The following is a 24,653-nucleotide window of genomic DNA, read 5'->3' as shown; positions in this document are numbered from 1 at the left end:
TGAACAAATATGTCTTCAGCTTAGTTTTAAAAACCTCTAAAGAGCATGCCTGTCTACCTAATATCTCAAATCAAATGAGTAGATACTGTACAGAAAATCCATGATCAAGAATCAAGTGTCGTATCACTTAACTTGCCTTTTTCACTCTGCTTTTTCTTTTCATTTCAATTTATTATGATGGCCAAGATTATCAACAGGAAAGTTGTGTCGGGCATGCTGGTACAATTCATCAAGTGTTTATTCACTACCTAGAGTGGTATGTCTGCTAGCCTCTTGACAAAGAGCTGTCTCTTTCCCTCTCTACCTTCTAGATATGCCAGAAAGCCTGAATGACACACCAGAGTGATATACTGCCAAAACTGTTAGTTTTAGCTAGGTCACAGGTCACAGGTATATGACCCTTGACAAAATTTCCCATATGTGGGACTAATAAAGGTTATCTTATCTTATCTTATCTTATGATTGATTTGGTAACCATATCATCGAATCTGTGGCCACATGTTCTGGACATTCAGGTGAAGAGTAGGAGCTGAGTTATCAACTGATCAACACCTGGAGTTTTGCAAGACACTGCAGTTGCAAGGTAGTTGGTGCCTGTCGTGTGGTAATCCCCAAAATAGATGGTGGACACTGAAGGTGAAGACAGCTATCAAGCTGAAGAAGTCCTGCTGGGCTTGGTTAGCCTGTGGGACTTCAGCAGAGGGTGTGCTCCAGCTACAAGGGAATCACACTTGTCAGACTCTGTGGCAAGGTCTATGTCATTGGATTGGAAAGAGGAGTTCATCCATTAGTGCCTCAGATATGGGAGAAACAATATGGGGTTTTTTCTGGTCATGGAACACTGGACCAGCTCTTTATCCTCTCAATGACATTTGAGGGTGTCTGGGAGTTTTCCCAGCCAATCTACATGTGTATTGTGGACCTGGAGAAGGCATTCAATGACGTCCCTCGAAGTATCCTGTTGGAGGTTCTTTGTGAAAATGTGTTAGAGTTAGGCTAAACTGTGTTGCCAGTTTTTATTGACAGAATTTCTAGACATGCCAGATGGCAGCAGGCTTTGACTTTGATGGGCTCAGAATCTTATCTCTATGTTTTGCAGACGATGTGGTTCTGCTGGCTTGATCAGGTGGTGGTTTCCAGCCTGGTCTTTAGCCAGAAAAAGGTGGAATACTCACTCCAGGTCAGGGACAAGTTGCTGCCCAAAATGAAGGTGTTTAGGTATCTCTGGGTATGGTTGGGGTGCTGTGACCGGTTGGAGTGAGAGAAAGAAGACAGGATAAAGACATGCTGGCGAAGAGAGCTAGAGATTGTCTGTGAAGGTTCTCAGTCATCCAGGTCATCGTAGTCAAAGGAGCTTGCAAAGAAAAGCGTCTGAACTTCTTTAAGTTGCTTGAAGATGTTTCACCTCTCATCCGAGAAGCTTCTTCAGTTCTAAGGTCAAATGGTGGAGAGTCCCAGATATAAACCTAGTGGGAGTAACCCCCCACAGAGGGACAAAAGGACCCCCTGATGATCCTCTAATCGCCTGAGCTAGGGTGTGAAACTGGGTGTGGGTCCAATCAGCCAGAGTTTCGGGTGAGCTGATTGTGAAACCTGGCTCCACCTTATCATGCGAATTCCTGAGGTCAGATGGCCCAGGATCTGAGTGGGCGTTAAGGCGTCTGGGGAGGGAACTCAAAACTGGATTATAGATGGCAGAGAGTTGGTGTCGTAAACCACCGCCTCTCTTCAGAGATGGTTGCTCACAGTGGACATAGATGGCTTCTTTCACTCCTCTTTCAAACCATCTGTCCTCTGTCCAAAATGTGAACATTGGCATCCTCGAAAGAGTGTCCTTTATCCTTAAGATGCAGATGGACTGCTGAGTCTTGTCCTGTGGAGGTGGCTCTTCCATGTTGTGCCATATGCTTGTGAAGTGGCTGTTTGGTCTCTCCAATGTAGAGGTCTGGGCATTCCTCGCTGCACTGTACAGCATACACCACATTGTTAAGTCTGTGTTTTGGAGTTTTGTCTTTCGGGTGAACCAGTTTGTGTCTGAGCGTGTTGCTGGGTCTGAAATGCACCGGGATGTCATGCTTGGAGAAAACTCTCCTGAGTTTTTCTGATACACCGGCTACATAGGGGATGACAATGTTGTTGCGTCTGTCTTTCTTATCCTCCCTCGCTGGTGTCTGATCTTCTTTTCTGTGCCTCTTTGCTGACTTTATAAACGCCCATTTAGGATAGCCGCACGTTTTGAGTGCTTCCTTTACATACGTGTGTTCCTTCTTTTTTCCTTCAGGCTTAGAGGAAACATGTTCTGCCCGGTGGTGTAGGGTCCTAATTACTTCAAGTTTGTGTTCCAGAGGGTGATGGGCGTCAATCAGAATCAGAATCAGAATCAGAATGGGTTTTATTGCCAAATGTTGAGCAGGTTTACAACATTAGGAAATTGCTGCGGTGCTTCAGTGCAAACATACTGTCATAAATTGCGCTTAAATAGACATGAAAAAATAAAAGTAAGAATAAGAATTAAAAGTGCTACGTAGAAAGATATATGCATGAGATATACATGAGATATATACATGAGAATAAGAATTAAAAGTGCTACGTAGAAAGATATATACATGAGTGCAGGTGGTGATCAGTGCCAAAACATGGAATGATGCAGTGAACACAGCGTAGGGTCATGTGTTAGTGGTGGGAACAGTCGTACGTTTATTGTTCATGTGTCCAACAGCAGAGGGGAAGAAACTGTTCTTATGGCGAGAGGTTCTGGTGCGAATGGACCGGAGCCTCCTGCCTGAGGGGAGCAGGTCAAACAGACTGTATCCAGGGTGAGAAGGGTCAGCTGGGATCCAAGCTGCACGCCGCAGTGTCCTGGAGGTGTACAGGTCCTGCAGAGATGGGAGTCTACAGCCAATCACCTTCTCAGCAGAGCGCACAACACGCTGCAGTCTCTGTTTGTCCCTGATAGTGGCTCCAGCGTACCACACGGTGATGGAGGAGGTGAGGATGGACTCGATGATTGCGGTGTAGAATTGCATCATCGTCCGTGTTGGCAGGTTGAATTTCTTCAGCTGCCTCAGGAAGTACATCCTCTGCTGGGCTTTCTTGATGACGGAGATGATGGTGGGCTCCCACTTCAGGTCCTGAGTGATCGTGGTACCCAGGAAGCGGAATGAGTCCACAGAGGTGATGGGGGTGTCAGTCAGGATGATGGGGGGGAGTGGGGCTGTGTGCTTCCTGAAGTCCACAATAATCTCCACTGTCTTCTGGGCATTCAGCACCAGGTTGTTGTGGCTGCACCAAGACACCAGACGTTCAACCTCCATCCTGTAGGCAGACTCATCCCCGTCCGAGATGAGCCCAATAAGGGTGGTGTCATCTGCAAACTTGATTAGCTTGACAGACTGGTGGGTGGAGGTGCAGCAGTTGGTGTACAGGGAGAAGAGCAGAGGAGAAAGAACACAGCCCTGAGGGGAGCCGGTGCTGATGGTCCGAGAGTCCGAGACATTCTTTCCCAGCCTCACATGCTGCTTCCTGTCCGTCAGGAAGTCAGTGATCCACCGGCAGATTGGATCGGGCACATTCATCTGGGAAAGCTTGCCTCGGAGATGGTCTGGAAGGATGGTGTTGAAGGCAGAGCTGAAGTCCACAAACAGGATCCTGGCGTAGGTTCCTGGGGAGTCCAGATGCTGCAGGATGAAGTGTAGGGCCATGTTGATGGCGTCATCTACAGACCTGTTGGCTCTGTATGCAAACTGCAGGGGGTCCAGGAGGGGGGCCATGAGGGTCTTGAGGTAGGAGAGAACCAGGCGCTCAAATGACTTCATGACCACAGAGGAGGTACTGGTCCGTGTGTGTGGGCTTCCGGTAAACTTTGATGTTGAGGTTGCCATTCTCTTCAATGTCCACAGCACAGTCCAGGAAAGGCAAACAGTTATCCTTTGTGTCTTCCCTGGTGAACTTGATGTTTTTATCCACAGCGTTAATGTGCGCAGTGAAGGATTCCACTTCTTGTGTCTTGATTTTGACCCAGGTGTCGTCCACATATCTGTACCAGTGGCTGGGTACTCTTCCTTTGAAAGAGCCAAGAGCCTTCCTTTCCACTTCCTCCATGTAAAGGTTGGCTACAATAGGTGACACAGGGGAGCCCATGGCACAGCCATGTTTTTGTCTGTAGAAGCCTTCGTTGTATTTGAAGTAAGTGGGGGCTCGTCCGGGATAAATTTTGAATATGGCACAGTTTAGCCTGGGTGATTTTATAGCTAAGCCTGCATTAGACCAGCTTGATGCATGTAGGAAGGAGGATTTATGTGCTGTTGCCGCGCATTATGAAATCCCTGTGGCTAAGACCATGAAGAAGAGCGAGTTAAAGTCTCTTGTGGTCAGTGGGTTGGTTGGGAAAGGTGTGTTCCCTTTGGACGCGGACACTAGGGATGCAGCGTCGGTCTTTGAAACCTCTGATCAGCCTGAGGATTGTGCTGAGGAGGGGACAGTGACACCTATTGTGGTCAAACCAGGTGGGGGAAAACCCCCAGCCTCTCTTCCACGGTTTGAGCCCTTCTCTGTCGAATCCAGTAATTCCAGTGTTGGTGCACGTTTAAAGGTACATTTGGCTCATCTTGAACTTGAAGCCAAAGCAAGGGAACGTACAGCTTATAGTTTCTGAGTGTTTGGCTCTTAAACGTAAACAAGTGCCCCAGCAATTAAAACAAGCTAAAGGGGTTGGCCTAGTCAAGTCGCTAAACTGCCCCTCTAATATGACCACGAGTGAACCTGATAAGTGTTTTAAACCCTTCATTTTTGATGGTTTTGTCTCCTTAACAGGGTTTCCTGGGGATCAGAAGCCCGGGAGAATACTAAGGGACACGGGTGGCTCACAATCATTTCTATTGGCCGATGTTTTACCAGTCAGTGATGAGTCATCCTGTAACGTAAGTACAATAGTGCAAGGTATTGGGATGGCCTACATACCAGCACTGTTACATTGTGTTCATGTGCAGTCGTTTTGAGTGCTTCCTTTACATGCATGTGTTCCTTCTTTTTTCCTTCAGGCTTAGAGGGAACATGTTCTGCCCCGTGGTGTAGGGTCCTAATTACTCCAAGTTTGTGTTCCAGAGGGTGATGGGAGTCAAAGAGAAGGTACTGGTCCATGTGTGTGGGCTTCCGGTAAACTTCGATGTTGAGGTTGCCATTCTCTTCAATGACAGATTGAAGAGATTAATAACAAGTAGTGATTGATGCGGACATTGTACCAGTCCATCAGAGAGAAATAAGCTTTCTCAGAAAGGTGACTGGTGTCATCAGCCTCGCCGTCTCGACCCTTTTGGAGCCCCCCTCTGGTTCACTCAGCCCGGCTACCTCCATAAGACGCATACTCCACCTTCCCTCGTATGCTGCCTTTTTTCCGCACCCCAGTAATCTGTTTCTCTTTTGTTTTGCAGCTTCTCACAGCCCCGCTCTCGGCATTCCCTGCGCAGTTCACCTCCCCAGTCCCTCGGTTTCTTCTGGTTCCATACGTTGTTTTTTCGGCTACCCTCACGGGACACCTTTAGTTATAATAAATTTGCTTTCTTTATTCCCTCCTACCCTGGTGTGTGTGTTCTGCTTCTGGGTCCAGCTTGCGCATGGAACTTCGGTTCATGACAACTGGCCTCTGCCTCTCAGGCATGTTCCACAGGAATGAGGCCTGGAGCAGACCCAGGACATGCTGTGGAGATTTCATCTCTTCACTAAGCTGGAGGTGATGGCTGGGGAGAGGGAGGTCTGGGTATTGTTGACTAGGAAATCCTCTATTTTAAAATCATATGTTGTTAGTAGGTTTTATACAGTTTTAAATGACATCTAAACCACCCTCCCAATTAGTTTAACCTAATCAAGCAATATATATTTAATTAATATATTTAAAAAGAATACAATCATGTTTAAAAAGGCAGTGATTCAAACTTGCAAACTTGCACTTGTGCATTAACTCATATAGAAAACAAGAACAAATAGATTCAAGGTCATGACTAACTCATCAATAAACATGACAGTAATTTCATTTCTGGTGTTTGGCTGGACCAGCGTGTCTATCAATGCTATGGATGGTTATGACATATGAATCACGTGACCTAATCAATGTTTTTATTGCTTTCTTTCTTAATAACTTTGTAATATCCCACTTATTAATCCTTCCCTGATTTACCTGTGGGTTCTGAGGTTATGTCTTTCAAATTTTTCAGCAGATCATTTTTGTCAATCTTCACCAAAGCCATTTTAGTAACTTTAACGGTATTGGTTGAGTAGGTCTGGAACATTTGATCGACTGTGTCCAGCCTGTCTGCGTTCTCCAGCCGACTTGTTGGGATTGATGGGAAACCTTCCATGGCCCCCTTCTGACACAGTATCCACTTGAATTTTTTGAAGTCATCACCTCCCAAGTCCTCCAAGGTCTGCAGAAGGACTTCTTTATGTGTCGCCATCTTTTATCATATGAAGATTCAACAGGTGTCAGAACTGTAAAAACAACAATTTTCTGGTTTATCAATGCTCACGGTAATTACAAGTGTTTTAATTCATTCATAGACAACTCAATTTGAAAAGAAACAAAACACAGAAACACACCAGGGCTGTTCCTAGGTATCGCTGATATCATGAGTTAAGAAAGCTGATTTTGCTGATTTAAAGGCGAAACCTGTGTGAGTGTGAGAATTTCGGGGTCTTATCAGTTAATTCCAGCTGTGATTAACCCTTTAAAGAAAAGCGTGTCGTATTTGATACGTGTTTTTGTGTTTTTGGGACTTCTACGTCAACAGCGTGACATTTTTTTTTTATCCTTAAAAATGATAGAAATTGCTAAATATAAATGACTTATATAGCAAATGCAGCACTTGTTTCTCTTTTTGTTTTTGGAGCCATTTATAAGTGGACTTGCCGGTGTGTGTTGGATCATTGCCTTGCTGTCTTGCAAAAAAAGAAAAAAAAAGGTTTGCGGTTAAAAAACGACTAACTACAAGGCACAGAAGGAAAGAAACTCCATGCAAAGAAAAAAATCCAGATACCTGGATAATTTAGTGTAATGCCATGACTAACCCCTAAACTAATTCAAGATTGTTTAAATTGACTATGTTTGTAATTATATACTTTTGTAAAAGAAAAATTAAGCCAACAAGCACTTAAAAATGCTTCAGTGAAAAGTGTGAAATGAAGGGTTACAACAGGATGTTTGAATACAGGATGTTATACAGAGTTGGCCTAACCACCAACTGATAAGGTTCCTTAGAAGCATGTTGGCTGCTCGACATACACACTAATAAAAAGTGCAGAAATGTGTCAGGCTCTTTAGCCTGTACATGGGTTACTCTGCACTTTTCTTGCTCCGTTTGAGAAACTAGAAGCACTGAGTGTGAAGCAGAAGAAGAATATCTACAGGATTCACACCATTAGCATCAGTTTAGTTTTTATGTATTAACAGAACCCTAAAACTTCAAAGTTATCCGTGCCTTCTCTAAGACATCAGAGCACAAACAAGGCTGGATTAAACCCATCTCTAATGCTTTCATTCTTTGAAAAAGCTAATGGTTCTGCAGGTCAGAGTGAACTTCTTACTTCTAGGCCCTCAGGGTCATTCACCCTCAGCGCGCAGCGCTGCCTAAGACAGAAGGAGATGACCACAAATGCTGGATGAATCACATAGCAGCCATCAAAGTGAAACCCCTCCCTCAGTGTAACAGTTCCTTCTCAGTCCTCCAATCATGGCCACAGAAAAATGATTTAAATCACAGAACTCTTTAATCTGACATTTGTACTGGAGGAACAAAAAAAGCAAAAATCCCATACTCCACATTAGAAAATTACATCACAGAGCAGACTGGAAGAAACAAATATGCCTTATTTTAATCTCATAAAGTAACCCCCACACACGTTAAAACAGAGAGAGGAGTCTACCAATACTAATGTTGTTCCATAAAGATGTTATAAAGTGGGTGATCAAAGTTGTTCAAGCTTCTAACATCTTTAGTTTGCATCTTTCCATCACATCTCCCAGCTTGTCCAGTCTGGCTTTAATTACAGAGCCAGCTTTTGCTGCGAGATCGATCAACTTTAGACCAGACAAAAAACTACGGAGGCTCCGGAAAAGTGCAATCAAACGATGAGTTTTATTATCACAGGAGAACAACCAACCGTCAGCATACGGATTGTTTTGCTCTGACAAGAATACATTGGGTTCTGGTTTTATAGGATAAAATATCACACCTACGTCAATACAGTTCAAAAATACATGGTGACAGACGGACAAAAGTTCAACCCGTGCAGACAAGGGTACATCACGTACATATAACCTTACACTGACATATAACTTCTCCTTTCTACATTACTTGCCTTTTATGGTAATAACTTCAGGTCTCAGCATCTCTAAGAGCTAATAATGGACCCTCGTCATTAATCACTAAGTAGAGTACTTTGCAGCCAGTCTCAAACTGAAGCAGAAGATGCTTAGGCCTTTGCTCAGACCTGCTACTAGATTAATATGTGTATCGTAAGCATGCATGCAATTAACCTGCTATGTTCTCATCTCCCCTCAGCATGTATCATCTGGACACTCTCACCAGTGAAGCTTAAAACCTTCTAGAATGGAACATCAACTCTAACCAAGCACATTCATGCATTGTGTATAAAATGAACTCAACCTATAAAAATAGAAAGGTCAATGTGATGACAGACATATTCAATGCAATATAAACCCTGCAGGAAATATTACTGATAAATGATACTGTAAAACATGTTATTAATACATTCTTCATAAGGCAGATTATATGGTAGCAATAAAAGAATCTCTGAATCCCAACACTTTCCTCACTAGTTTGTCTCCTTTCATCCTTGTTTCTGATGATTCCTTGCCAGCAGACTGCAGCACAGAACAGCACACCTGCTGCCACAGACTTATAGAACATCTGCAGCATTTTACTGCAGATATCAATGGATCTTAGTTCCCTTAACAAAAAAGAAAAGGTGATTTGGCAGTCTAGTTTGTTATCTGGTTATAAACCTAGATATTTAGATTTTGATATCAACCCTATGTCCACCCCACAAGCGTTCACAGGCTGGAGGGGAGGCCAGAAACTTTGGAAATCTCATTTCCTTTAACTTACAGGTGTTCAATATGAGGTCATTTTTGCCTTCCCCAAACCGGAGCACCAGTTCACACTTCCTCATCCCTCATCACCCATCGTTACAGAGGATGTGGTCCCAGCTAGTGAATGTGAGACTGCAGTAAAGTGAATGATTGAGGCGTACATGTGAGTTCAGTCCCACCCCTGACTAAAACCTGGGTCTGAAACTCCCTCACTGTACATGTTTGGGTTTCCAAAGAGGTTAAATTGATGAGAAATGGAAGCAAAGACTTCAAATATATGTTACCACATAAAACGTGTTTTGGTTGTTCTAATTGATCACATTTAAAAGTGTCAGTCTCTTTCTCCCCATCGTTACTGTCATTCACGACAGAAGCTGTGCTGTCTTAGATCTGCATGTGTCCTTCTTTAATGCCTTTTATTTCCTCCTTTATTCTTATCACATTTACGTTGGAGGAATGCTGGCAGTAACTGATTGGACTATTGTGGCACTTCAACAATTGTAGGAATTGCCTTTTAAACTTCTGCCCTGAACTTATGCACTTTAAGAGGATATAATCACATTCCACACAAAAAGGAACAAAATAAAGGGAAGAGGAGGCTCCCTGGGCGTCCTGCAGGAGCTGCAGACTTATTGTGGTGCTTTTCTTCAGTAATATTACTAATTTACTGTCAATTAATTTTCTATATTCATGATTTTTTTCCCCTTGCACCAAGCTTTAAAATATGGAAGTTTGCAAGCATATATGTGCCTTACACCGTGAGCTGTGGCATAAAGACCAGCAGTAAGTGTTACGTGTGCTGCCACAGTGGGTGGTCACAGGACTCTTTCACCCCTGTGTCACCACTGCTCCCATACATATCTGTCAGGCATTTGTTCTATCTGAATATTTTACTCTACTATCAGTCTGAACAAACAGGTCTATTCAATACAAATACTGTTAGAACATGAAGTATATCACCAGGTCGAAGAATGTGGACCAACACTCACCTTGTTTTTCTGTTCCTGCTCTGTCAGCTGTGAAGTGGAGTCTGATCTGGAAGTCCTAAAGCTTTTCAAAGCTACCTCTTATGTGCAGTGTAGCCCCTCCTCTCTGCAGTCACAGGAAGGCACATATTTCCTGACACTTTCAGAGGCCTTTATTCACCAACACCAAACGCTCTCAGACTGTGCAAACTAAAGTGCACACAGAATTATACACATAATCAGTTTTGTTCTTAGCGCTGTGTGTAGGTTAATGAATCCGAATCATCTGAAACTGCAGGCTTGAAACAGCGATGATGCTTAGAGGAGCCTACAACACAGAAACCAGGAAAAGCTCAGGGAGGGAGTCAGAAGAGGTCCACCTTTTCCATGAAAATAACAAATAGAATAGAATTCATTAAAATAAACACAGTGTGTAAAATAAATCTTTAATACGTCACCAATTTTTAAAGTAAATATATTTCAGTTTCCCGAGGAAAGACTGCAGCATTTGGTACTGCATATGACTGTTCTGCTGGTACAAAGGTACAGTCTCGTTCTGTTTGGGCTCCACAGGTTTAGGGGAAAAGACCACTGATGAGGTAAAAGTATAAGGTGCTACTGATGTGAAATGCTCACCAGACGTTGGTAACAACCCATCCAAGCATGCGTGCAAAGACATCAAACCATGTCTATAAATTAAATGATGTGTAACAATGAAAAGTGACAAGTTTGGAGGGCAACGGGTTACGAGCTAGAGTCAGGCTCCGGTTTGTGAGAGTGGAATTGTGCAGCGTTGCTGTTATAGTTAGTGTGGATTTTTGTATAAGGTGTGTTTGGTTGGTGGTTTGGTGTGTGAGTGAGGTAAGTAGGCGAGTCGGCCGAAGGCCTGTACAGGTCCGGTAACGGTCTCCTGCAGACTTCTTCTCATAGACCAGGGTTGGCACTGATGGAGGGCAGAAGGAGTGAGTGGAATAGTATGGATGGTAGTGAAGATGAAGAGATTGGCGGTCAGGGTGAAGAGAATGAGTGGGAAAAGGTTGGAAAGGGGACGGAACGGGAGGGACTGAAGGGGAGGTAATGAAGAGGGAACGAGTTCGAGTATGAATGTAATTGTCAGGTGTGAGGAAGAGGGTGTAAAGAAACTAGATCCACTTGAGCTAACAAGAGCACTTAAGGCACAAGTTGGGGAAATCAAGTATGCTAAGATACTCAGAGATGGAAATTTACTGGTGGGTTGTAACACAGAGGTACAGGTGGAAAAAGCAAGGAAACTTGTGGAGGTGTGCAAAGTCAAAGTGACGAATACTGCAAGAGTAGGGGAAAGGAGCACTAGTGGAACTAAAGGAGTTATTGTGGGCTGCCGTTAAATGTAAATATGAAAGAACTGGTGGAGAATTTAAAACTAAGAACTGGAGAAGTTAAAGGAGCAAGGAGAATGACAAGAGGTCCAGAGAGAGTAGAAACAGAAACTGTGGTGGTGGAATTTGACACAAAAGAGGTACCACAAGAGATCTTCTTTGGATTAATAAGATTCAGTGTGAGGGAGTTTGTGCCTAAACCAATGAGGTGTTTCAGGTGCCAAGAATTTGGACATATTGCCAAAGTGTGTAAAGGGAAGAGAAGATGTTCAATGTTCTGAGGATCATGAGTATGGGAAGTGTGGTGTGGGAGTAAAACCTAAGTGCTGTAATTGTGGAGGGGAGCACAGTGTTGTTTTTTGGGGATGTGAAGTGTTGAGGCAGCAGACAGTTATTCAAAAAACAAGAGTACTGCAGAGAGTGACATATGCAGAGGCGTGTAAAATGGTGGAGCAAGACAGACAGATTGGGAAACACCGGGTAGAGGAGAAAAAAGTAATGGTGAAGGTTATGGAAATAGTTGAAAGGAAAATAGAAGAAGAGAAGAAGAAGATGGTGACATTCATTGCGGGAGTAATAAATGCAACCTCAGATGTGAAGTCCAAGACGGAGAGAATCCAGATTATTGTGAAGGCAGCATGTCATAGTTTAGACATGAAGAATATCAGGTGGGAGGACATAAGAGGTGGAACAAGCAGTCAGGCGAGTCAAGAGGGATAATGTGGTGGTTAGTTCTTATAATCATATTAATCTTACAGTGGAATGCCAGGAGTCTCTTGTCAAATGGTCAAGATTTTAAACAGTTTCTATACGAGCAGACAGAAAAACCTGACATAATTTGTATTCAGGAAACATGGTTGAAGCTTTTTTGGATTTTAGAGTGTATGGATATGTTGCTGTTAGATATGATAGGGAAGAAGGAAATGGTGGTGGGTGCCTTGCGTTGATTAAGGAAGGTATTCCATTGAAGATAGGTGAGAGGGAAGGGGATTTGGAGTATGTAGTGATTAAGGTTTGGATAGGAGGGAAGGTGATCATGGTTGTTAATTTTTATAATCCTTGTAAAAAAGTTAGAGTTGAATAAACTGGGGGAAATGGACATGAAAGGAAATATTATCTGGTGTGGGGATTTTAATGCACACCATTTGTTATGGGGGAGTGAGAAAACAGACTACAATGGGGAAGTGTTAGAGGAATTTCTTGACAATGAAAATCTGGTATGTTTGAATACTGGGAAGACGACACGGTTTGATATTAGCTCTGGTAAGTCATTTGGTAGTGATCATTATCTGGTTGTGAGTGAAATAATGGTTGGTCAAATACAGGTACCTGAAACATTAGGAGGGAAGTGGGTGTTTGGGAAGGCGGAATGGGGGAAGCTTAGTAGGGTTTGTGAGGGGAAGTTTTTACAAGTTCAAGATAATGTGAGTGTTGAAAGTATGACTCAAGAAATCAGTCAAAGTATTCTAAGCTCTGCTGATGAGGCTATTCCAAAGACAACAGGGAAAGGTATGAGGAGAGCAGTCCCATGGTGGAATGACGAATGTCAGTTAGTAGTTAGAGAAAAAAATTAGAGCATTTAAGTTGGTTAAATGGTCTCATAATTTTCAACACTTAATTGACTACAAAAAAGCGCAGGCAAAAGTCAGGAGTACAATCAGAAGAACAAAGAGAACATACTGGAGAGATTTATGTAATACAATTGGTAGTAATACTCAAAAAGGGGAAGTGTGGGGGATGATCAGGGAGAAAGAAGAGACTTGGAGAGTTATCCAGTTCTTGATAAGAATAATCGAGCAGCTGTAACTGATGGGGAAAAAGCAGATTTATTGGCAAGTACTTTTGTGGATATACATAGTGGGAGAAATTTGTCAGATGAAAGTAAACGAGGAAGAGAGAGGACTAAAGAAAGAAATCTTGAAGCTTTAGGGAGGAAGGACAGTACTGCAGATGTAATGAGTTGTCCCTTATCTATTGGAGAACTGAAAAGAGCTCTGGGCAGGACCAGTAATAGTGCTCCAGGGAAGGATGAGATATGTTATGTTGTACGTTCGCCTTGTAATCGGAAGGTTGCCGGTTCGAGCCCCGGCTTGAACAGTCTCGGTCGTTGTGTCTATGGGCAAGACACTTCACCCGTTGCCTACTGGTGGTGGTCAAAGGGCCCGGTGGCGCCAGTGTCCAGCAGCCTCGCCTCTGTCAGTGCGCCCCAGGGTGGCTGTGGCTACAATGTAGCTTGCCATCACCAGTGTGTGAATGTGTGTGTGAATGGGTGGATGACTGGATATGTAAAGCGCTTTGGGGTTCTTAGGGACTAGTAAAGCGCTATATAAATACAGGCCATTTACCATTTACCATTTATATGTCTGTGAAGGTTCTCAGTCATCCAGGTCATCGTAGTCAAACGAGCTTGTAAAGAAAAGCGTCTGGACTTCTTTAAGTTGCTTGAAGACGTTTCACCTCTCATCCGAGAAGCTTCTTCAGTTCTAAGGTCAAATGGTGGAGAGTCTCAGATATAAACCTAGTGGGAGTAAACCCCCACAGAGGGACAAAAGGACCCCCTGATGATCCTCTAATCGCCTGAGCCAAGGTGTGAAACTGGGTGTGGGTCCCAATCAGCCAGAGTTTCGGGTGAGTTCATTGTGAAACCTGGCCCCACCTTATCATGCGAATTCCTGAGGTCAGATGGCCCAGGATGTGAGTGGGGATTAAGGCGTCTGGGAAGGGATCTCAAAACTGGATTATAGATGGCAGAGAGTTGGTGTCGTAAACCCCCGCCTCTGTTCAAAGATGGTCGCTCACAGTGGACATAGATGCTTCTTTCACTCCTCTTTCAAACCATCTGTCCTCTCTGTCCAAAATGTGAACATTGGCATCCTCGAAAGAGTGACCTTTATCCTTAAGATGCAGATGGACTGCTGAGTCTTGTCCTGTGGAGGTGGCTCTTCTGTGTTGTGCCATGCGCTTGTGAAGTGGTTGTTTGGTCTCTCCAATGTAGAGGTCTGGGCATTCCTCGCTGCACTGTACAGCATACACCACATTGTTAAGTCTGTGTTTTGGCGTTTTGTCTTTCAGGTGAACCAGTTTGTGTCTGAGCGTGTTGCTGGGTCTGAAATGTACCGGGATGTCATGCTTGGAGAAAACTCTCCTTAGTTTTTCTGATACACCGGCTACATAGGGGATGACAATGTTGTTGTGTCTGTCTTTCTTATCCTCCCTCGCTGGTGTCTGGTCTTCTTTTCTGTGCCTCTTTGCTGACTTTCAGAACGCCCATTTAGGATAGCCGCACGTTTTGAGTGCTTCCTTTACATGTGTGTGTTCCTTCTTTTTTCCTTCAGGCTTAGAGGGAACATGTTCTGCCCGGTGGTGTAGGGTCCTGATTACTCCAAGTTTGTGTTCCAGAGGGTGATGGGAGTCAAAGAGGAGGTACTGGTCCGTGTGTGTGGGCTTCCAGTAAACTTCGATGTTGAGGTTGCCATTCTCGATGTTGAGAGCCAAGAGCCTTCCTTTCCACTTCCTCCATGTATAGGCTGGCTACAATAGGTGACATGGGGGAGCCCATGGCACAGCCATGTTTTTGTCTGTAAAAGTCTTTGTTGTATTTGAAATATGTAGTGGTGAGGCAGAGGTCTAACAGTGTGCAGGTCTGATCGGGTGTGTAAAGGAAGCACTCAAAACGTGCGGCTATCCTAAATGGGCGTTCTTAAAGTCAGCAAAGAGGCACAGAAAAGAAGACCAGACACCAGCGAGGGAGGATAAGAAAGACAGACGCAACAACATTGTCATCCCCTATGTAGCCGGTGTATCAGAAAAACTCAGGAGAGTTTTCTCCAAGCATGACATCCCGGTGCATTTCAGACCCAGCAACACGCTCAGACACAAAACTGGTTCACCCGAAAGACAAAACGCCAAAACACAGACTTAACAATGTGGTGTATGCTGTACAGTGCAGCGAGGAATGCTCAGACCTCTACATTGGAGACCAAACAGCCACTTCACAAGTGCATGGCACAACATAATTCAATTCAATTTTATTTTATTTATATAGCGCCAAATCACAACATAAGTCGCCTCAAGGCGCTTCATAGATACAGAGAAAAACCCAACAATCATATGACCCCTTATGAGCAAGCACTTTGGCAACAGTGGGAAGGAAAAACTCCTTTTTAACAGGAAGAAACCTCCGGCAGAACCAGGCTCAGGGAGGGGCGGCCATCTGCTGCGACCGGTTGGGGTGAGAGAAGGAAGACAGGATAAAAGACGTGCTGTGAAAGAGAGACAGAGATTAATAACAGATATGATTCAATGCAGAGAGGTCTGTTAATACATAGTGAGTGAAGAAGAACCACCTCCACAGGACAAGACTCAGCTGTCCATCTGCATCTTAAGGATAAAGGACACTCTTTCGAGGATGCCAATGTTCACATTTTGGACAGAGAGGACAGATGGTTTGAAAGAGGAGTGAAAGAAGCATCTATGTCCACTGTGAGCGACCATCTTTGAACAGAGGCGGGGTTTACGACACCAACTCTCTGCCATATAATAATACAGTTTTGAGTTCCCTTCCCAGACGCTTTAGCGCCCACTCAGATCCTGGGCCATCTGATCTCAGGAATTCGCATGATAAGGTGGGGCCAGGTTTCACAATGAACTCACCCGAAACTCTGGCTGATTGGGACCCACACCCAGTTTCACGCCTTGGCTCAGGCGATTAGAGGATCATCAGGGGGTCCTTTTGTCCCTCTGTGGGGGGTTACTCCCACTAGGTTTATATCTGGGACTCTCCACCATTTGACCTTAGAACTGAAGAAGCTTCTCGGATGAGAGGTGAAACGTCTTCAAGCAACTTAAAGAAGTCCAGACGCTTTTCTTTACAAGCTCCTTTGACTATGTTATGTTATGTTGAAACATATAAGTGATGAAGCGTTGACTAAATTGCTAATGTTGTTTAATAAGGTCTGGAAAGTAGGGCATCTCCCACATCGATAGAAAGAAGCACTAATTATACCAATAAAGAAACCAGGGAAAGACCACAGTGATCCTGGAAATTATAGGCCCATTGCTCTGACTTCCAATATGTGTAAACCAATGGAAAGGATAGTGAATGAGAGATTGGTACAATTTTTAGAGTCAAGAAATATATTAGCACTCTATCAGAGTGGTTTTCATAGAGGAAGAGGGATGATGGATCCTGTCTTATGTTTGGAAGATGATATCAGGAAAGCGCAAGTTAATAAAGAGGTGGTAGTTGCTGTCTTCTTTGATCTAAAAAAGGCATATGATATGCTTTGGAGAGAGGGTCTACTGATTAAGTTACATGAAGCGGGGATAGGAGGAAGTATGTTTAATTGGGTATTGGACTTTTTATGTGACAGAACAATTCAAGTTAAAATAGGGTCACATGTTTCTGAGCCGTGTGGAACAGAAAATGGAAAATGAAAATGGAACTCCTCAGGGAAGTGTGGTTAGCCCAACGGTTTTCTCACTTATGATCGATGACATTTTTAAAGGTGTGTCTGATAGTTGTGGTAAATCACTTTTTGCTGACGATGGAGCATTATGGGTGAGGGAGATGAATGTTGACCATCTTGTCAAGAATCTTCAAGAGGGGATACAGTGGGGCAAAAAAGTATTTAGTCAGCCACCGATTGTGCAAGTTCCCCCACCTAAAATGATGACAGAGGTCAGTAATTTGCACCAGAGGTACACTTCAACTGTGAGAGACAGAATGTGAAAAAAAAATCCATGAATTCACATGGTAGGATTTGTAAAGAATTTATTCGTAAATCAGGGTGGAAAATAAGTATTTGGTCACCTCAAACAAGGAAAATCTTTGGCTCTCACAGACCTGTAACGTCTTCTGTAAGAAGCTTTTCTGTCCCCCACTCGTTACCTGTATGAATGGCACCTGTTTGAACTCATCTGTATAAAAGACACCTGTCCACAGCCTCAAACAGTCAGACTCCAAACTCCGCCATGGCCAAGACCAAAGAGCTTTCGAAGGACACCAGGAAAAGTATTGTAGACCTGCACCAGACTGGGAAGAGTGACTCTACAATAGGCAAGCAGCTTGGTGTGAAAAAATCAACTGTGGGAGCAATCATCAGAAAATGGAAGACATACAAGACCACTGATAATCTCCCTCGATCTGGGGCTCCACGCAAGATCTCATCCCGTGGGGTCAAAATGATCATGAGAACGGTGAGCAAAGATCCCAGAACCACACGGGGGGACCTGGTGAATGACCTGCAGAGAGCTGGGACCAAAGTAACAAAGGTCACCATCAGTAACACACTACAACGGCAGGGAATCAAATCCCGCACTGTCAGACGTGTTCCGCTGCTGAAGCCAGTGCATGTCCAGGCCCGTCTGAAGTTTGCCAGAGAGCACATGGATGATACAGCAGAGGATTGGGAGAATGTCATGTGGTCAGATGAAACCAAAGTAGAACTTTTTGGTATAAACTCAACTCGTCGTGTTTGGAGGAAGAAGAATACTGAGTTGCATCCCAAGAACACCATACCTACTGTGAAGCATGGGGGTGGAAACATCATGCTATGGGGCTGTTTTTCTGCCAAGGGGACAGGACGACTGATCCGTGTTAAGGACAGAATGAATGGGGCCATGTATCGTGAGATTTTGAGCCAAAACCTCCTTCCATCAGTGAGAACTTTGAAGATGAAACGAGGCTGGGTCTTCCAACATGACAATGATCCAAAACACACCGCCCGGGCAACAAAGGAGTGGCTCCGTAAGAAGCATTTGAAAGTCCTGGAGTGGCCTAGCCAGTCTCCAGACCTCAACCCCATAGAAAATCTGTGGCGGGAGTTGAAAGTCCGTGTTGCTCGGCGACAGCCCCAAAACATCACTGCTCTCGAGAAGATCTGCATGGAGGAATGGGCCAAAATACCAGCTACTGTGTGTGCAAACCTGGTAAAGACCTATAGTAAACGTTTGACCTCTGTTATTGCCAACAAAGGTTATGTTACAAAGTACTGAGTTGTATTTTTGTTATTGACCAAATACTTATTTTCCACCCTGATTTACGAATAAATTCTTTACAAATCCTACCATGTGGATTCATGGATTTTTTTTTCACATTCTGTCTCTCACAGTTGAAGTGTACCTCTGGTGCAAATTACTGACCTCTGTCATCATTTTAAGTGGGGGAACTTGCACAATCGGTGGCTGACTAAATACTGTTTTGCCCCACTGTAGGTAAAGTAGAAAAGTGGGGTGGAGAATGGGGTTTTAAATTTTCTGTTGAGAAAACTAAAGTAATGTTTTTCACAAATAAGAAAATTGGGGGAAATAAATGGTTATACTTGTATGGGAAAGAGTTAGACAGGGTGGATTGTTTTCGTTTTTTGGGTGTGGTTTTTGACAAGAGATTAACTTGGAAAAATCACATAGAGCATGTTGTGGGGAAAAGTAAAAAGGTTCTTAATGTGTTGAGGTGTTTAGCAGGACTGGCATGGGGTGCTAATTTTGATGCACTTAAAAGTATTTATCTCACGTTAATTCAATCACGATTAGATTATGGGTGTGTGGTATATGGATCAGCGGCTAAAACTTCCTTAAAGAAGCTGGACGTATTCCAAGCTCGAGCACTGAGACTTTGCCTAGGGGCAGTTAAAACAACACCAATATGTGCTCTACAAGTGGAATCAGGAGAAATGCCACTGTATATTAGAAGGCAACAGCTGATGGTTAATTATTGGATAAATTTGAAAGCTCATGACGAAAACCATCCATCAAAAGTGTTAGGGAATTGTTGGGAAAGAGGAAAAGTTTTAAAAAATAGTTTTGGGTGGATTGGGGATGATACAGTGGGTGGGTACAGTTTCCTCTGCGGTGGGGTAGGGTGGGCTGCCCTGGGTCCTGTGGGGCTTGGTAGTGCTGCTGCCGTAGGCCCCGGTCTGGATGGACCTGAGCTCCCTTGCCTTGGTAGGTACCAGAGGACGGGGGTGCCTACTGGGGTCAGCGGGGGAGCTGGCCCTAGGGAGGGGCATCTTCCCCTCCCTCCTTTTCCTCCCCATCCCCGGCTACCTCCCTCTTCCCGCTCCACCACACTCACCCACACTGGTAGGGCCTTGGGGTGCGGGTGTGTCACCAGGGTGCAGGGGAGACATTCCCCCCCTCTGTCCCCTTCTGGCCACCTGTGCTTCAATTTTATCTCACAACTTAGACATCCACATTACTTACACTCTCATAACACACACATATATATAGGGCCTTGAGGGTGGGCACGTTAACGGCGTCCAGTGGACGGTCTGTGTAAACCTACCTCTGGCGCCGGTGCCCACCTCTCAATTTTAAATACATGTAGACATTGAAGGTTCTCGGGCGGGGCCGTGCTAACACCTGATGCTCTCTGGCAGCAGCACCATGCTCTCCCTTGTTTTAAATACACTTTAGAACAACACGCAGCAACACTACACATGAGCGGGAGGAGGGAGGTATGGGGTCTTCACACACCCCCATTCTCTGCTAGCCATCGGGGCGGGGGGGGCTGGGAGGAGATGTTGGCTGTCCGATTGGCCTCCCTGCTGCTGCGTAGCCTGGGACGGTCTGCTTGCCTCCACCCCGGGGGGAAGGGTAACATCTCTTGGGTCTGGGTGCTGTTTCCCCCTCTGGGGGCGAGGGTACCTGGACCCGGGGTATAGAGTATGTTTGGGGAGTGTGATTGTGTGTACATGTCCATTTATGTCAATCCTTACGTTGGGTGAGTGCTGAGTGTTTGTATATGTGTGCATGAGGGTGGGAATGCATGTTTGTGTCTGTGTGTGCCTGTTTGTCTGTGTCTATATGTCAGGTCGGGTCTTAGACTCCACCTCTCTGGGAACTCCCAGGCCCTCCAAAGTGTGGAGGCCTATCTCCCCTCACCACACTCCCTGCCGGTGACTGATGCCCTCAGGGGTCGGTGCATTGGTGGTTCTTGGTGTCCGGGGCTGGGTGCTCAGGTATGTACCAGCTCACTCCCGGTGGCTACTTGGCGGGGCCTGGCGCCTGTTGCTCGGTCAGGCCTCCTCCGGGGTGTGGGGGGCCCTCAGGCCTCCGGCCTCTGGGCCTGCGGCTTGGTTCACTCTGGCACAGCTGGCTGCCGGCAGAGCCGGCGGGCACGCCACTGCAGCCTCCTTTGGCTTCTGCTCCGTGGCTACTGGGTGACGCCTCGTCTGGGGATCCTCAGCCCTTCCCATGAAGGTGGCACGGATGCCCCTCCGGTGGTCCTCCTTGGGCTCTCGCACTCTGGGGCCTCTGGATGTCTGGGGCCTGGATCTCCTCCATGCCTGCTTCATGTCCTGGGGGACGGGGCTATGGCTCTCTACATCCTCTTGCAGACCATTACATGTGGAAACCATTTGAATACAAGCGCGCTGATCCACACAGGTGTGCACACGCGTGTTCACTGCTCGTAGACTTAAATTACACCTTTCTTGGCTGCTACTTCAAAGCACATTGTGCGATGTCTGTCCTGCGTGCTGCACAACAACATTGAATATTTAGTATTTACTGCTGTTTACACTTAGCTAGATTAATGCGATGGTGTTGTTTAGTATGTTACTTTGTTGTTTTTTTTGCTTGTTTTCTATTCTTTCGCGCTAAACAGGTGATCGAGAAGATTTATTTTATTTTATTTATTTTTTTTCCCCCTTTCTCACTGTCCCTCTCCCCTTCTGTTTTTCTTTTCCTTCCTCTTTCTTTCTCCCTTTCATATCCCTCACTCATGTCTGTCCCGTCTGTAACAACTGAAAATAAAATAAAATAAAAAATAAAAACAAAGGTCGATCAAATAGACCAATACGGCAATGCCACGATGATCCATTTGGCAAAATAAATCCATTGGGTATCGTTGTTGGTCTTCAGACAACAATTCTGATGGCTAAAGAACGAAATGGGACAGGCAAAAAAAAAAAAAAAAGGATTGGGGATGATAGAGCGAGAGCTTTTAAAGTGTATGACAAAGACTTCAGTCAGACAGTGTTGTGGCCTTTACGACCCATATGGACATTGAAATGCATTAAAGTAGACAGATCATTAACATATACTAAGGAGAGGAAATTGACCACAGATACTTGTCAAAAAATTTATAACAGATTGGAGAGCAAATACAGTGACTTTTTACGGTTGTATACAGGTGGGTCAAAAGATCCTAAGACTGAAGCAACTAGTGTAGCAGTGGTGATTCCAGAGTTAAATATCAAGATTGCAAAAAGAACGTCAAATCGTCTGGGTATACAGTGGGGCAAAAAAGTATTTAGTCAGCCACCGATTGTGCAAGTTCCCCCACTTAAAATGATGACAGAGGTCAGTAATTTGCACCAGAGGTACACTTCAACTGTGAGAGACAGAATGTGAATAAAAAATCCATGAATTCACATGGTAGGATTTGTAAAGAATTTATTTGTAAATTAGGGTGGAAAATAAGTATTTGGTCACCTCAAACATGGAAAATCTCTGGCTCTCACAGACCTGTAACGTCTTCTGTAAGAAGCTTTTCTGTCCCCCACTCGTTACCTGTATGAATGGCACCTGTTTGAACTCATCATCTGTATAAAAGACACCTGTCCACAGCCTCAAACAGTCAGACTCCAAACTCCGCCATGGCCAAGACCAAAGAGCTTTCGAAGGACACCAGGAAAAGTATTGTAGACCTGCACCAGACTGGGAAGAGTGACTCTACAATAGGCAAGCAGCTTGGTGTGAAAAAATCAACTGTGGGAGCAATCATCAGAAAATGGAAGACATACAAGACCCACTGATAATCTCCCTCGATCTGGGGCTCCATGCAAGATCTCATCCCGTGGGGTCAAAATGATCATGAGAACGGTGAGCAAAGATCCCAGAACCACACGGGGGGACCTGGTGAATGACCTGCAGAGAGCTGGGACCAAAGTAACAAAGGTCACCATCAGTAACACACTACAATGGCAGGGAATTAAATCCCGCAGTGCCAGACGTGCTGAAGCCAGTGCATGTCCAGGCCCGTCTGAAGTTTGCCAGAGAGCACATGGATGATACAGCAGAGGATTGGGAGAATGTCATGTGGTCAGATGAAACCAAAGTAGAACTTTTTGGTATAAACTCAACTCGTCGTGTTTGGAGGAAGAAGAATACTGAGTTGCATCCCAAGAACACCATACCTACTGTGAAGCATGGGGGTGGAAACATCATGCTATGGGGCTGTTTTTCTGCCAAGGGGACAGGACGACTGATCCGTGTTAAGGACAGAATGAATGGTAATGGCCTGTAAATGGCCTGTATTTATATAGCGCTTTTACTAGTCCCTAAGGACCCCAAAGCGCTTTACATATCCAGTCATCCACCCAGTCACACACACATTCACACACTGGTGATGGCAAGCTACATTGTAGCCACAGCCACCCTGGGGCGCACTGACAGAGGTGAGGCTGCCAGACACTGGCGCCACCGGGCCCTCTGACCACCACCAGTAGGCAACGGGTGAAGTGTCTTGCCCAAGGACACAACGACCGAGACTGTCCGAGCCGGGGCTCGAACCGGCAACCTTCCGATTACAAGGCGAACTCCCAACTCTTGAGCCATGATCGCCCCGTGGGGCCATGTATCGTGAGATTTTGAGCCAAAACCTCCTTCCATCAGTGAGAACTTTGAAGATGAAACGAGGCTGGGTCTTCCAACATGACAATGATCCAAAACACACCGCCCGGGCAACAAAGGAGTGGCTCCGTAAGAAGCATTTGAAAGCCCTGGAGTGGCCTAGCCAGTCTCCAGACCTCAACCCCATAGAAAATCTGTGGCGGGAGTTGAAAGTCCGTGTTGCTCGGCGACAGCCCCAAAACATCACTGCTCTCGAGAAGATCTCCCCTTATGAAGATGCCCCTTGTTGTCCCGGGTCATTTACTTATTTTTCTCCTCATCAGCTGGATAGGCTGTCCACCCTAGACCAGTTCTTAACCCAGGTTTCTGATTGGCTTTCTAGCAATTACCTTGTTTTAAACATGAACAAGACAGAGACCATGATCATAGCTCCTCCTGATCTCTCTCTCTCTCTCTCTCTCTCTCTCTCTCTCTCTATATATATATATATATATATATATATATATATATATATATATATATATATATATATATATATATATATATAGGCTGTGTAAAGATGTACAGGAACATCTGTGCCGAGTATAACCTGGAAGTCCCGAGGTCAAAATGGGAGATGCCCCCAAGGGTGGTGGAGAATGACCGAGCTAAGATCCTGTGGGACTTCCAGATACAGACGGACAAAATGGTGGTGGCTAACCAACCGGACATAGTGGTGGTAGACAAACAGAAGAAGACAGCCGTAGTGATCGATGTAGCGGTTCCGAATGACAGCAATATCAGGAAGAAGGAACACGAGAAGCTGGAGAAATACCAAGGGCTCAGAGAAGAGCTCGAGAGGATGTGGAAGGTGAAGGTAACGGTGGTCCCCGTGGTAATCGGAGCACTAGGTGCGGTGACTCCCAAGCTAGGCGAGTGGCTCCAGCAGATCCCGGGAATAACATCGGAGATCTCTGTCCAGAAGAGCGCAGTCCTGGGAACAGCTAAGATACTGCGCAGGACCCTCAAGCTCCCAGGCCTCTGGTAGAGGACCCGAGCTTGAAGGATAAACCGCCCGCAGGGGCGTGCTGGGTGTTTTTTTTTTTTATATATTTGACTCATCTTTGGGCCTTGACTCACACGTAAAATCTCTGTCTCGTTCATGTTTCTATCATTTAAGGAAAATATCTAAACTGCGACATATGGTCTCCTCAGCTGAACTGGAAAAAATTGTCCATGCATTTGTGTCATCACGTTTAGATTATTGTAATTCCCTGTTTACCAGCTTGGATAAATCATCTCTCTCTCACCTCCAAGCTATACAAAACGCAGCAGCCAGACTAACTCGCTCTAGCGAGCTCACATCACTCCTATTTTATGTTCTTTACATTGGCTCCCAATAGAGTTTAGAATTCATTTTAAAATTATTGTTTTAACATATAGAGCACTAAATGGCCCCAGATTATTTATCCAAGCTTCTCACAAAATACTCTGCTGCTCGTTGTCTCCGCTCACAGACTCAGAGTTTGTTGGTTTTTCCCCGAACGCGACTGAAGATGAAAGGGGGCGGAGCCTTTCAGTCTGTGGCACCAAGGCTGTGGACCAGTCTACCTCTACAACTACGTTTGGTTGACTCTGTTGAATCCTCTAAAAAGCAGTTAAAAACTTTAC

At 44.9% G+C, this 24,653-nt stretch overlaps 1 protein-coding gene across 2 annotated transcripts in view; it reads right to left on the bottom strand.

Annotated features, from left to right (window-relative positions):
• LOC113029560 (NLR family CARD domain-containing protein 3-like) overlaps positions 1-10,137 on the bottom strand; it is a 38,297-nt gene extending 28,160 nt beyond the window's left edge. For both annotated transcript variants that reach the window (XM_026180471.2, XM_080306875.1), the window contains exons 1-2: positions 10,093-10,137; positions 6,173-6,483 (exon numbers count right to left, since the gene is read on the bottom strand). In XM_026180471.2, the coding sequence (XP_026036256.1) occupies positions 6,173-6,449 (277 nt within the window). In that variant the 5' untranslated portion in view covers positions 6,450-6,483; positions 10,093-10,137. The remainder of the gene's footprint in view (positions 1-6,172; positions 6,484-10,092) is intronic.
• Between the last annotated feature and the right edge of the window lie 14,516 nt (positions 10,138-24,653).

This window comes from Astatotilapia calliptera, chromosome 9 (genome assembly GCF_964374335.1).
Source record: "Astatotilapia calliptera chromosome 9, fAstCal68.1, whole genome shotgun sequence".
Taxonomy (NCBI): domain Eukaryota; kingdom Metazoa; phylum Chordata; class Actinopteri; order Cichliformes; family Cichlidae; genus Astatotilapia; species Astatotilapia calliptera.
Note: the sequence above shows the minus strand (reverse complement) of the source record. Positions and strands in the feature narration are given on the sequence as shown.